The sequence below is a fragment of the Rana temporaria genome, chromosome 3 (genome assembly GCF_905171775.1).
Source record: "Rana temporaria chromosome 3, aRanTem1.1, whole genome shotgun sequence".
Taxonomy (NCBI): Eukaryota; Metazoa; Chordata; class Amphibia; order Anura; family Ranidae; genus Rana; species Rana temporaria.
Genome location: NC_053491.1, coordinates 66,751,057 through 66,765,923, shown reverse-complemented (window position 1 = coordinate 66,765,923; position 14,867 = coordinate 66,751,057). Strand labels below are relative to the sequence as shown.

Below are 14,867 nucleotides of genomic sequence, written 5' to 3'. Positions count from 1 at the left end.
GAGAAAAAATAGAGCAGGTTCTAAGTTTTTAACTGGCATTTTTCTCGTCAAAATGCTCTGGAGCATACACACGACTGTTTTTTCACGACCAATTTAAAAAATTGCATTTTTCTCGTCATGAAAAACGGTCTTGTGTACGCGTTAGGGATGTGTTGATGACCTCTACTTTCTATATTGGACTGTTTTTTTTTAATGTTCTCTTTGCCATACTTTTTTTTTATTTTTCGGGAACCTTTGTCAGACGCCATCCATAAATTTGGTTTACATTTGTTTCACTAATTTTGGGAGATTTACAAGCAATTTGGCCAAGGAACTGTTAAGTGGCAGAATGTGTACTTGAGCCCTTAGAACAAATACCGCATGGTATATTCTCCAGCTGTAGGAATAAGTACCTCTGTGTAATCTGGGCGCAAGCATGCCAGCTGCTTCATCTACGGATGGCTGTCTGTTAATTCTTTGTTACTGTACAAGCTCCAACCTAAACTAGTACAAAGACACCTCTGTCGTATTGTGAATTCTTCTGTCTCCTAAAGGAACGATCCATTTCTACACCAGCCTTTCCAGCACACAAATATTTTACTCATTTTGAAGAAATATGTTTTTGCCAGATCATCAAGGTTGTTTATGTAACAAATGCAGACTGAAGCAGCAAGTTCATTTCTACAGATTCGATTTTCCAGTTCATGCATTATTTATAACCCTGTTTATTGTGTCATAAGAAAAAGATATTTAAAGAGGAAGTTCACCGCCCTCCATTTTTTATTTTCCCTTGACGTCATTTTTCCCTGGTCTTATGCATAATTCAAACACATGCCTGGCTAGTGAATCCAGCTTTGTCTTGCCATGATCCACCGCACTGCTGGTACACTGGATCCATCTTCCCTGCTGACATCATCTGGAGCCAAATGCCTAAAGGCCCGTACACCCGATCGGATATTCCGACAACAATTGTGTGATAGACGCGTTTTGTCGGATCATCCGACCGTCTGTACGCTCCATCGGACAATTGTTGTCAGAATTTCTGACAACAAATGTTGGATGGCCATGCTCTCAAATTGTCCGGCAACAAATGTGTTCCGTTGGATTACATGATCGTGTGTACACAAGTTCGTCGGAATAAAATCCAAAGTACAAACAGGCATGCTCCAAAGCAATGCTAACCATCAGACAATGTTGGCAGAAGTTTCCCAAAGGGTGGCGCTGAAGAGCTGAAAAACGACGTAGTTTTCGTGTATTTCGGCTGAAAATATTCACGGCCATTGCCCTTCTGACAAAAATCCACCGATTTTGTCAGATGGAAATCCGATCGTGTGCATGAGGCTTAAAGTGGAGGTTCACCCGGAAATGACAATTTTTAACCTTAGATTGATGCTCATTTTGTCTAGGGGAATCGGCCAGTTTTTTTAAAATCTAAGCTGTACTTACCGTTTTAGAGCGCGATCTTCTCCGCCGCTTCCGGGTATGGGCTGCGGGACTGGGCGTTCCTTCTTGATTGACAGGCTTCCGACGGTCGCATCTATCGCATCACGATTTTCCAAAAGTAGCCGAACGTCGGTGCGCAGGCGCCGTATAGAGCCAAACCGACGTTCGGCTTCTTTCGGCTACTCGTGACGCGATGTATGCGACCGTCGGAAGCCTGTCGGAAGACTGTCAATCAAGAAGGAACGCCCAGTCCCGCAGCCCATACCCGGAAGCGGCGGAGAAGATCGCTCTCTAAAACGGTAAGTACGGCCATACACAGTTTGAATTTATTTCCTGCAATTACAGGTTGCAGGAAAGAAATTTGCATCCCTCCTGCCACGTAATGGTCTTCTCCTGGTGGGAGAAGCCATCCCTGTTGGGAGAAGACAGTGATTATCGTTAGCGGCTATAGCAGCTTCTTGTGATAATCGCAAGAGAATCTGTCGGGCTGGTTGTACATTCAGCACGCCCATTAATGGTTTGAATCTCCGGCAGTTTCTGCTGAACCAACCGAGGTTCGAACTGTGTATGGCCAGTTTAACCCTGGTCCAAGCAGTTTGGCCCCTGATGATGCGCTACCGGCTCCGTCGGCTTCTCTTACCGCTGTTTAAAAAAACGGAAGCATCCTTGGATATGTAACGTGTATCCTAGGACAGTGGTCAGTAACCTTTCGGACCACTAAACTTAGTTTTGAATCCCATGGACCACAAAGCTGAATTTTACATGCCTTAAGCACACAATTCTCTGGCTCTTTGCCCCCCTCCCCCTGCACAGTGCATCACACTGCTACGCCTTACACAGAATCTCTCCAGTCTGGACCGGCTGAGGAGGCTAAAGTCCACTGTCCGCTGAATCTGGGACGCAGGAGTGCAGAACTAAGCTCGCTCCTGTGATCCACGGGAAAAGTAGGGTCAAAAGAGCTTTGGCCATACCTTTTTTTTTTTTTTTTTTTTTTTTTTTTTTTTTATTACAGAACTGCATTTTATTTGTCCTTCTGTAAAAAAAAAAAAAAAAGATCTGCTTAGAATTTTAAATAGTACTTATTTTTATTTTTGTAAAGGTCTATACTTTCATCCTTGGCTATCCTTTATTTTTGTCAGAAGGAGAGAGATTCTGTTCCATATTAGGGACAGTTGGAAACTATGATATTGTGTAACGTTTGTCAGTATGGTTAAAAGATGACCAGACTGCCTAACATAATCTGTTTATATATAATCAGTTTAATGTGTCTGATCCATGTAGGTCTGGATCTTACAAATTCAACTTTATTAGACATCACTTTGCTTCATACATATGTGGCCTTGGGGGCTGCTCCTATACTATATAGCACTTCAAACATCTTGTACAATTACAGTAGCTCCTGGCTGTATATGTAAAAAAAAAAAAAGCATACAACACTCAGGAATTTTATAAGGAATGTCTGACAGCCTACTATGGGCTTTATCACTGCCTGGTATCGATCACAAGGAGAGAGTGGACCTTGCGAGGAACTAGTGTCTCTGCTTCCCATTCAGGCTCCACCCACTAGTGTGTCTATTATTATTATTATTATACAGGATTTATATAGCGCCAACAGTTTGCGCAGCGCTTTACATCAGTCTATTTTTTAGGAGCCTGTCGGCTGTGAAGCTAACGGCATCTTTAACAACCAGTGACAGCTGGGAAGAGACGGGCACACTCTGCCTGTCTCTGTACCCCAACTTAGAGTTGTTCCGAATTACCTGCAGTTTTGTTATCTATGAACTGAAGTTAACTGCGTTTGAATTTGGGGCAGTACTACGACCACTTTGTAAAAATGTCACTATTAAATCCCAACTCTGGGCGAAAAGTTTTCCCATGCGATGGGGCTGTGCCTGCACTGCACAGGTCAACTGCGGTCAACTGCTCATTTTTGTTTAAGGATCTAGCAGTCTTGTGCTTGTGGTCTGTTCCGGATGTCCTCGCCTCCATGGACCCTCTCTAGAGGTGAGGACATCAGGAACAGCCCACCTCTGGGTTGTGAAGGGGGGCACCATTTTGCAGGTGAACTGGAGCTTTCTCATCTCCCCTGGACAAAATGAGCAGTTGACCCACTGCATGGGAAAGTGTATTTTTTTTTTTTGTTTTTTGCTGAGTTTGGTTTAAGACCTACCTGAATCTGCGGCAGGTGTTGGTAAAGCTATTGAAACAGTCGGCACAGATTTTTCAATCTGGCACAGGCCATTTTACTACTGCCAGAAAAGTGACGCGTTTGCAGCAAAAAATCTTGACACCTGTAATCAGGTTTAGATGTTTTAACACTCAGGCCCCTTGCACACTGGGACGTTTTTCATGCGGTACAGCGCTAAAAATAGCGCTGCTATACCGCATGAAAAATCATGCCCTGCAGTGTTCAATGTGAAAGCCCGAAGGCTTTCACATTGAAGCGGTGCGCAAAGTCCTGCTAGCCGCATCTTTACCGCGGTATAGGAGCGGTGTGTTCACCGCTCCTATACCGTGCCTTCTCATTGAAATCAATGGGAAAGCGCTGTAATACCGCGGTATTAAACCTTTTTCGGCCGCTAGCGGGGGTTAAAACCTCACCGCTAGCGCCCGAATATTGCGGTAAATACGACGGTATAGCCGCGCTACAAATAGCGCGGCTATACTGTCACCGCGGCTCCACGCTGCAATGTGAAAGCAGCCTTTGTGTGTATGAGGCCTTACAATTGGTATTCATTTTGGCATGTTACTTTCCTTAAAGGAGATCTAAATTCGCAGGATACACTGTCGTTTTTATAATATCAGTAATGTCATGAAAATACAAACAATAGTTCTTTTTGACAATCCCTTACTTGTAAAAAAAAAAATTATGCTGTGAGACGTGACTGTCTGCCGGTCATCATCTTTCCACAACATCCTGGATTTCTAGCATGTTTTGTGACATCTCCTCTGCTGTTTACTGTCAATGTCTAGGACTACACGTCCCATGGTACCTTGCTGCCTGCAAGTGGTGATTCCTGTACTGATTCCTCCTGAACCGGCTCCTCCCAGCAACTCTGTAGTTCAGGAGATGGGCTCTGTGAAATGTGTGACACAGCGGTGCCTACTCACAGGGCATAGTAACTATGGGCCAGATCCAGAGAGAGAGTACGCCGGCGTATCTACTGATACGCCGGCGTACTTTCAAATTACCAGCGTCGTATCTTTAGTTTGAATCCTCAAACCAAGATACGACGGCATCTGGGTTCGATCCGACAGGCGTACGGCTTTGTACGCCTTCGGATCGTAGATGCAATACTTCGGCGTCCGCTGGGTGGAGTTCGCGTCGTTTTCCGCGTCAGGTATGCAAATGAGCTTTTTCCGACGATCCACGAACGTACGCGCGGCCGTCGCATTCTCTTACGACGTCTCTAGTCGGCTTTTTCCGGCGTATAGTTAAAGCTGCTATTTTACGGCGTATAGATAGACTTGCCATGTTAAGTATGGCCGTCGTTCCCGCGTCGAAATTTTAATTTTTTTTTTTTTTTGCGTAAGACGTCCGTGAATAGGGAGTCACGTCTAAGTTCATAAAATGACGTTGTTGCGACGTCATTTCGCGCAAAGCACGGTGGGAAATTTCGAAACGGAGCATGCGCAGTTCAATCGGCGCGGGGACGCGCTTCATTTAAATGAATCACGCCCCCTAATTGCCGATTTGAATTCCGCCGCCAGAAATACACTACGCCGCCATAACTTTCGGCGCGCAACCTTTCAGGATTCGAACCAAAGCCGGAAAAGTTACGGCGGCGTAGCGTATCTCTGATATGCTGCGCCGATCCATTTCTATGTGAATCTGGCCCTATGTGTCTGAATTCAAGGATGTTCTTCACAAAGTACTTTTTCAAGATCCTATATTACTATACCTGGGGTTGAACAGCTACATATTACACCCTCCAGGCCGTTCTTCAGCTTTTGCTTGCAGAAAGTCTAGTAAACAGGCTTATAATTGTGACCTTCACTTCTTACATTTTGTGAACTTGTATCCCTATTATTATTATTATTATTATTATTATTATTATTTTTATTATTATTAATAAATTCACTTGACATGATGCTTTGTTGGAATTTTGTTACCTATACAATAATGATGTGGTGTCTGGGTCTGCCTGGCACCTATTCCAGACTCGGTAGTTCCTCCTTCTGTGCTCTGGGCAGAGCCCTCTCCCACATGTCTCCTAGATCAGTGTGCAGGAGTGACCCTGATTCACCCTTTATCATACCCACGTTTCTGGCCCATTCTCATGCCCATGAAATAAGGAATGTGATCCCTGTGCTGGTTGTTATTGGTTCTCTAGTTTATTTTATTGCAATACAAAACCTGTATTAAAGAGTAACATTCTGGCCTTTTATTTCTTGTTTGTGTAGACAAAATAAAACCAGATGTTCCAACCGTTTTTAACACATCACTGATGCCAGGAACATATTGCAGACTTTCTGGCAGTAAAAAGGTTTTTGTGAGTCATGGTGATTTTTTTTTTTTTTTCAATTGGATAGTTCAGCTTGGTGACTTTAGCAGTGAGGTTCCTGTGAATTAGAAATGCTCTCCTGACTGATATGTATGCCAACTTCTTTTTATTTTTTTTACTAGATTCCCTGGATGAATTCTTTGAGTATGAGGCGGAGGACTTCCTGGTGTACCTGGCTCTACTGATTACAGAAGGGCGCACACCGGAACATTCAGTAAAAGGCAGAACAGAAGGTCTCCATTGCCCTCCAGCACAATCTAGTCAGCCTGAACCCAACAAGCATGAATGCAGTGATAAATTGGCCCAGGTGAGTCAGTTTACCCCAATTCCAGCACTTAGAAATTGTATGTGTGAATTGTCTAAAAAGGCCTAATAACTACAGTTATGTGCAAAAGTTTAGGAACCCCTGGCAATTTCCATGATTGTCATTTATAAATATTTGGGTGTTTGGATCAGCAATTTCATTTTGATCTATCAAATAACTGAAGGACACAGTAATATTTCAGTAGTGAAATGACGTTTATTGGATTAACAGAAAATGCGCAATATGTATCAAAATGAAATTAGACAGGTGCATAAATTTTGACCCTTGTCATTTTGTTGATTTAAATACCTGTAACTACTTAGCACTGATTAATTGGAACACACAATTGGTTTGGTGAGCTCATTAAGTCTTGAACTTCATAGACAGGTGCATCCAATCATGAGTGAAGGTATTTAAGGTGGCCAATTGCAAGTTGTTCTCTTTGACTCTCCTCTGAAGAGTGGCAATATGGGGGGGCCTTCAAAACAACTCTCAAATGACCTGAAAACAAAGATTGTTCTACATTATGGTTTAGGGGAAGGCTACAAAAAGTTATCGCAGAGATATAAGCTGTCATGCCGCGTACACACCATCACTTTATGTGATGAAAAAAAACAACGTTTTGAAAAACGTCAATTAAAATGACCGTGTGTGGGGGAAAACGTTGTTTTATGTCTTGTGAAATCAGTGTCCTCTGTGAGGAACTCAGTGAGGAAATGGAAGACCACAGACACAGTTCTTCTTAAGGAAAGGAGTGTCAGGCCACATAAAATATTGGAGAGGCGAAGGATGGTGAGAACGGTCAAAAACAGTCCACGAACCACCTCCAAAGACCTACAACATCAACATGCTGCAGATGGTGTCGCTGTGCATCCTTCAACAATTCTGCGCACTTTGCACAGGGAGAAGCTGTATGGGAGAGTGATGCGAAAGAAGTCTTAAGGTATGCAAACGCACATTTGGACAAGCCAGCTTCATTTTGGAATAAGGTGCTGTGAACTGATGAAACAAAGATTGAGTTATTTGGTCATAAGAAGGGGCGTTATGCATGGCATTCCAAGAAAAACACTTGCTACCCACAGCAAAATTTGGTGGGGGTTCCATCATGCTGTGGGGCTGTGCGGCAGTGCTGGGAATCTGGTTAAAGTTGTGCGATCGCATGGATTCTCAATATCAGCAGATTCTTGAGAATAATGTTGAGGAATCAGTCACAAAGTTGAAGTTATGCCGGGGCTGGATATTTCAACAAGACAACGACCCAAAACACTTTTTTCAAAATCTACTCGGGCATTTATGCAGAGGAACAAGTACAATGTTCTGGAAGGGCCATCCCTCTCCCCAGACCTGAATAATCATTGAACATCTGTGGGGTGATTTGAAGCGGGCTATCCATGCTCGACAACCATCAAACCTAACTGAACAGGAGATGTTTTGTAAGGAAAAATGGTCCAAAATACATTCATCCAGATACTCGTTACAGGCTATAGGAAGCCTCTAGAGGCTATTATTTCTGCTAAAGTAGGTTCTACTAAATATTGATGTGATTTTTCTGTTGGGGTGCCCAAATTTATGCAACTGTCTAATTTTGTTTTGATGCATATTGCGCATTTTCTGTTAATCCAATAAACCTCATTTCACTTCAGTTATTTGGATCAGCAATTTCATTTTGATCTATCAAACACCCAAATATTTATAAATGACAATCATGGAAATTGTCAGGGGTGCCTAAACTTTTGCATACAACTGGTAGGTCTTATTAGAAGGGTCTAATTATAAATAAGGCCTAGTTGCAATGGGTTTCTGTTAAGTGATTGAGAAAAAAAAGTGGATGTGTTGCCCACAATCACACTACTACTGCTATTTCATCGAGCAGATTGTCCTAGACCCCAACCGGCAAAAAAAGTTTTCCCATGCAGTGGGGCTGTGTCCACAACGCACGGGTCAACTGCTAGTTTTGTCTAGGGGTGAGGAGAAAGCCGATTACTCATGCGATCCTTCGTTCCATTGGAAAAAGGTGCTCCCCCATGGTCCAGCACTGGAGCCTGCTCTGGGCTTGATGACGTCAGGAACAGTCCACAACTCAAGACTGCTGGAGCGCGGGGGTGCTGGGAGGATCAGGATTAGGTAAGTATATCTCCTCTCTTCTTTCTAGACAAAAACCAAGCCCAATGCATGGGAAAACCTCCCCCCCCCCCCCCCCCTGGAGATGGGCTTTAAAGGCAAAGTATAGCCTAAGGTTTTCATACTTTGCCTGTGGATCACAGAAGTGCATACTTCTATGGATCAGCCAGTCCAGGCTCAGGAAAGATCCCAACCATAGGGTCAGGATTCGCGCAGATGCCAGCCAGCCCCTCCCGCCACCTCCACAGCTCAGTGTTCCAGTGAGTGCTGGAGGGGAGACCAGAGAGCAGCTGATTGACAGTCACGTGCTCTGCTCAGAGCAGAGGGGAAACCTGAGTGATCAGTGGTGCTTGATCGCTGATTTCTTACTGCAGAGCCTGTGAGGGACAGATGCTGCATCCACCTAGGCGGGTACAAATGTTTGTTTTTGTTTTTTTTTAAATCCTGAACTTGTCTTTTAAATTACTTGGGCAAAATGAAGAAATATGCCTGTTCCATGTTTAAATCTGACGTTTTAGAAAAGATATGTTTGGAATACAGTACCAAACACAATATTTACCTGTAATAGTGGATATCCCATGTCCTGCAAGCTGTCGCTTCCACACGTCGATCTCTGGTGCTGCAGGGGTAGCAAATGTCAGTAATTTACTCGCCCACATGCCCCTTTCTGCCTCTCCACCATTTACAGAACTTGAGAGAAACAAAATGTTACCCCAGCTTCACTGCCAATATAGAAGTCCACGAACTGTGAACCCGTGCTCTAGCTAGGACGTTCAGGCCCCATAAATGCAATACTTGAATCAAAAAGGGCTGGCAACTCTGATGCTCTTGAATAAAAGTACCTTATTGGTTACATGGGGACGCGTTTCGGCTAAGAAGCCTTCTTAGCCGAAACGCGTCGGCATATAGCTTGTACCCATGTAACCAATAAAGTACTTTTACTCAAGAGCATCCAAGTTGCCAGCCCTTCTTGATTCGTTTGCAGAACTTGCACTATTATTGTCCCACAATGCAGTGTGTTCTGTAAATCAACATAAATGGCGGATAAATGGGTGATTGAGCTGTGCAAGTTCGTCCTACTTGCAGTCCCTGCTGTTAATCCCTTAAGCATCAGAAGAGCACAATGCAAGGCAGTTATCCTACAGCATTGGGAAAATATATTTGCATTAAGCGGCAGCTTGTAGGACATGAGATACACACCAATACAGGTAAATAATGTGTATGGTGCTGCATCATAAAAAAAAAAATACTAAAGTTCAGCTTTCTTTTGAGGTGCATTCTTTACAGGCAGTTCCAGATTTTTAGTGTACCATGAAGTAAGTGCTGGTCACAGCATGCAAGTTTTCAGAAAGAACATAATCGTTACATAGTTAGCCAGGCTGATAAAAGACAGTCCAATAGAATGTGCAAATGCATTGTATCGCTATATACAAGTATCACGAGATGGGGATAGATGGAGATATATGTAATTATGATGTGTCATAACTGGGTTTATGCTACAATGTACATATTCAGTGTATTTAGAAATTAGCATTTTGCAGTCTGCCTTATGAAATTGTATTTTTGCAACTTTTAGTTTTACTTTGTCTGAACCTTACACTTTGGCTGGAGTGTAAAGGGTGAAAGATCATCTGAGGTTTGACAGCTGCTGCCTCAAACACCACATATGGGGCACTGTGTGTGAGGTCAGGAAGCCGGGAAGCAGCAGCCATCAGACTTGGGAGCCTTTGATCTTTTGCCGCTACATCAACTGGTCCTTTTTATTAAGTTTCATTTGCTCCAGAAATTATCATTATACTGCAGGTTGCAATTGGCACTGAAATTCTTGTAACTGAATAAATATTTTAAAGCTGAAATCTGGGGAAAGTAGAACTTCAACTTTGAAGTGGGCTGCCTTTGCACTGCAAAGGTTAAATGCTTGCTTAGGTCTAAGGCAGTGGTCTTCAGACTGTGGCTGCAAGGACCTAATGTGGCTCTTTGCTTGCCTTTATGCTGCCTTTTGGGCACTATTCCTCTCATTAATTCAAGGCATTATTTCCTCAAACTGACACCAATGATAAGGCACCATGCCTTCCACTGGGCCATATTTCCTTCCACTGATATAAACATTGGAACACTATTCCTCCTGCTGACACCAACAATGGGGCATGATTCCCCTCACTGACACAAATGATAGGGAACGATTCCTTGCAGTGACACCAGTGACAGGGCACTATTCCTTGCAGTAATGCCAACGATGGGAGCACTAATCCTCTCGCTGACGCCAGCGATTGGGGCGCGGTCCCTTTCGCTGACGCCAGCAATGGGGGCACCATTCCTCCTTCTACTAACCACAGATGCCTACATAATTTTTTATTTTTTTACTCCCACTGATCACCAAGCCCGAGGCATTTTCTTGCTCCAACTGGCCATAGTGGACCACTGACCCTCCTAAACTTAAAAAAAGTTTGGAGATCTCTGGTCTAGGGGACCAGGAAAAGTGTTTTTTACACACTGATCCTCCATGCCGCGAGACCGGTCCCAGCAGCCTCTTATGCTTTAGACTGCTTTTACAATGAAAGCGCCGCTCGCACTAGTGGGGCACTTTTAACTCCAAAAATATGGTTAAAAACTTCAATTTTGCATCGCTTTTCAGGCGCTTTGAAAGCGCTGCCCATTCATTCCAATGGGCAGGGCGTTTTGGGAGCTCTAAATACAGCGCTCCCAATTAAAGATGCTGCTTGTAGGACTCTTTCGGAACGTCCCACAAGCACACCACCTAAGTGGAAAAGTCCCACTGGAATGAATGGGAGGCGGTTTTTAGGCGCTTAGCAGAGGCTATTTACAGCGCTAAAGCACCTGAAAACTGCCCCAGCATGAAAGGGGTCCAAGTGCTTGGCTGCCCTCTGATGTCCTCAATACTGATATACTGAGGAACATTTTCACCGTTGGTGTGTAGGGGAGCACCACCTTCCAGGGGAGAGGAGGAGCAGGTAAGTAAAAATAATTTTCCCATCTCCTAGACATAAATGAGCATTTTTTTTTTTTTTAAAGTGTATTTTGTGCATGTACTCGAGAGAGGAGCCGGACTGCAGGAGTTGGGAGTAGGCAGGCCTCCCCCAGAGGCAATCTGCCATCTTTCTCCATGCCCCGGGTGGCAATGGCGGGTGTGTGAGGGGGTCCTCCCACACAGCCCGCCCTACCTGCTCCGCTTTGAAGCCCAACGGGGCAGAGGGACTCCCTATAAGGGAGTGAGAGGATCTAGCCCGCTCAACCGGCCCTGTTAGTCCTTCGCCTCTCTTTTTAGAGACCGCGTGGTCAAAGTGCGTGCATGTTAACCCAATTTTGAGTGCGTGTAAGTGTGGTGGTTTTTGTGGGAGGGGGGTGGGCGTACTAAGCGCAGGCTTACCTCGCATAGCACACCCACCGGGGGCCGGGCTGAGACCACCAAGGTCAATTCACATGTAGCTGAGACCGGGTTCCGAACCCCTGGCTGCAGAGGTGAATGGCTTGTCGGAGCAGTTCCAATCGCGTTGAGCCACCGCAGCTCCCATATATAAATGAGCATTTAAAGCTTGCAGTGGTGCTTCCTCCTCACTGCCAGGAAGTATTTACCTTTTCCAGAGTTAGGCTGTAAAACTATTTTATTGTCTGCGCTAACTTTTTTTTTTTCTTTTCTCTCCTGTAGTGTCGTCAAGCTAGAAAAACTAGGTCTGAGGTCGCCCTGCTGTGGAGAAATGATATTCCCATCATGGTGGAGGTGATGCTGCTACCAGACTGTTGCTATAGCGATGAAGGCTCTGGCACAGAAGGGAATGTTTTAAATGATCCTGCAATGAAACAAGATGCCCTCTTGCTGGAGAGGTGGACCCTGGAGCCGGTTCCCAGACAGTGCGTTTCCTTTTCCTTTACAGTCTTTGCTAACGTAAACTGTTTACAGGCTTGCCCTGGCTTCTTTGTTTCTGTGTATTGGATTGTTCTTGTGTTGTGGTGCCAAATACTGCCACAGGTCTTTAAATGATTGCAAATTCAGCAAGTAAGAGTTTACTGTCCTAAATACCCATTTTAGTCATGGCAATTAGATTTAGAGCATCATTTTGTCTAAATAAACTTCAGGGAAACTTGTTTTTGGTTTCCAGCCTCTTCTAAGGTTCTATCAGAATTGTGTAACATGTAAATCATTACAAGATTCGGTCCCATAGTAAATCCGGTGACTAGGGATTGATTACATGGAACATGGAAATGAAGTGGATCATATTTGTGGTGTTTTATGTTACTTTTTTTTTTACTTGCTCTTAGCACATTTAAAGCCCATTTAAAGCCAAAATAAATGTAATCTATTGCAGCGTACAACTCGGATGTAAAACATAAATAAACCAGCGCTAAGTGCATGTATATCCACTTATTAATGTGTCACCCAAAAAAAAATACAAGGTGATGCATAGATTTATTTGATTTCTATGCAGAAGTTAGACTGATTTTTGCACTCTCCAAATTTAGCATATAGACCCCAGTGTCAATAAAGGAAAAAAAGATTGTGGCAAAGCTTCTTTCTTTACTCTTGAGTGATGATGACCAAACATCCACCCTTAGTCCCCTTTCACACTGAGGAGTTTTTAAGGCGTTACAGCGCTAAAAATAGCGCTGCTATACCGCCTGAAAAACTCCTACGTGGCATTGGAACTCCAAACCAAACACTATGTGCTGTCCTCCACCCACATGGATCTGCACTCACTAAATAATGCCACACTTTTACAAATATGACCATTGCACTTATGAGATCCCAGAAAGATGAAAGCTGCCTCTTCAATCGCTGAGCTGTCTTCTGATGTTTAATCTCTGCACTAGCGAGCATACAAAGGAAGAGGCTATACATAGTGTGATACCATAGGATTAAAAGCCTCTTATTAACGCCAAACCATTATACTCACATTTAAATTGTACAACAAAGCATATTTAAACCCCAGAATAAAAAAGGAAGCTATTGCAGTTTATAACTCATTAGATAAAAAATATATAAATAAACCAGACCAAATAATCTAGTTCAACACAGCACTAAGTGCATATACCGTACATCCACTTATTAACATGTAAAAAAAAAAGCATATATAAAATTCAGCTAAATGAAATCACGTCAAAACGAGTTGCAATAATTAATGTGTACATAAATCCCCAAAAAACTCAGACGAATACAAAGTGATAATGTCCAAAAGAAAAACAATTGTAACAAAGTTTCTTTCTTCACTCTTGAATGGTGATGGCCTAACATCCACCCTTAGGTCCCGTACACACGGTCGGTTTGGTCCGATGACCGAAGTTCATTTTCATCGGTCCAAACCGACCGTGTGTATAGCCCATCGGTCTGTTTTCCTTCGGTCCAAAATTTTAAAACATGCTTCAAAACCGAACCGATGGACCGCTGCCCCATCGGACCAAACCGATGGTTAGTACAGAAAAGCATCGGTTCAAAACCCGCGCATGCTCAGAATCAAGTCGACGCATGCTTGGAAGCATTGAACTTCATTTTATTCAGCACGTCGTGTGTTTGACGTCACCGCGTTCTGACCCGATCGGATTTTGGACTGACGGTGTGTACACATATCAGGCCGTACGGCCACTTCAGAGGTGAACCAATGAAAACGGTCTGTCGGACCATTCTCATCGGTTTTGTCCGACCGTGTGTACAAAGCCTTGGAACTCCAAACCAAACACCATGTGCTGCACTCGCCAAATAATATTGCCACACTGTTACAAATCTAACCGTTGCACTTATGAGACCCAGAAAAATGGCACCTCTTCAATCACTGAGCTGTCTGTCTTCTGATGTTTTAATCTCTCCACCAGTGAGCTTACAAAGGAAGATGCCACACATAGTGTGAGAACGTAGGCTTAAAAGCCTTTTGTTGACACACAACCATTATACTCACATTTAAATTATACAACAAAGCATCCAAAATGTCCCCCAGCGGACCACGGCAGTGAGTAGCGAGCACGCCGCCATGCGAGAGCAGACCCAGCCTGATGCACAGCTGAATGCCGTCAATCAACACACAGAGGGAGGATTTACTAAAACTGGAAGAGTGCAAAATCTGGTGCATTTCTGCATAGAAACCAATCCGCTTCTACGTTTTTGGCCCCTTTCAGACGTCCGCTCCGTCTGTCCGTTCATTACAACTCTGTTAACGGACTTGTAATGAATCCCTATGGGGACGCGTCCGTTAGCGGATGGAGCATCCCATAGCGTCCGCGTCAGTCGGGTTCTGCTTTTCCGAATGGAAGAAACCCTATTTTTCTTCCGTTCGGCGGAGCGGAACTGATGCAGACGGACAGACGGTACGTCTGCATCAGGTTCCCCATAGGGGACAGCGGAGCAGAGACAGGGCGGTCCCTGCACTGTGTGCGGGGACCGCCCTATCCGCCGACAGCTGAGCGGGGATCCCCGCTGAGCTTTGGCGGACCCGGAAACGGTCCGCTCCGTGTGAAAGAGCCCTTACTGTCAAAGTTTAATTGTACAGGCTGAAGTTGGAAGCTGATTG

The 14,867-nt window shown here is 44.1% G+C and overlaps 1 protein-coding gene across 2 annotated transcripts in view; it reads left to right on the top strand.

The window, feature by feature from the left end:
• FAM214A (family with sequence similarity 214 member A) overlaps window positions 1-14,867 on the top strand; it is a 130,864-nt gene that overhangs the window by 65,344 nt on the left and 50,653 nt on the right. Inside the window, exons 1-3 of one of the 2 annotated variants that reach the window (XM_040342711.1) lie at window positions 5,895-5,915; window positions 6,050-6,234; window positions 12,020-12,222. In XM_040342711.1, the coding sequence (XP_040198645.1) occupies window positions 12,083-12,222 (140 nt within the window). In that variant the 5' untranslated portion in view covers window positions 5,895-5,915; window positions 6,050-6,234; window positions 12,020-12,082. Of the gene's footprint in view, window positions 1-5,894; window positions 5,916-6,049; window positions 6,235-12,019; window positions 12,223-14,867 lie in introns of those variants that run through there. The other variant, XM_040342710.1, reaches the window with a different exon arrangement.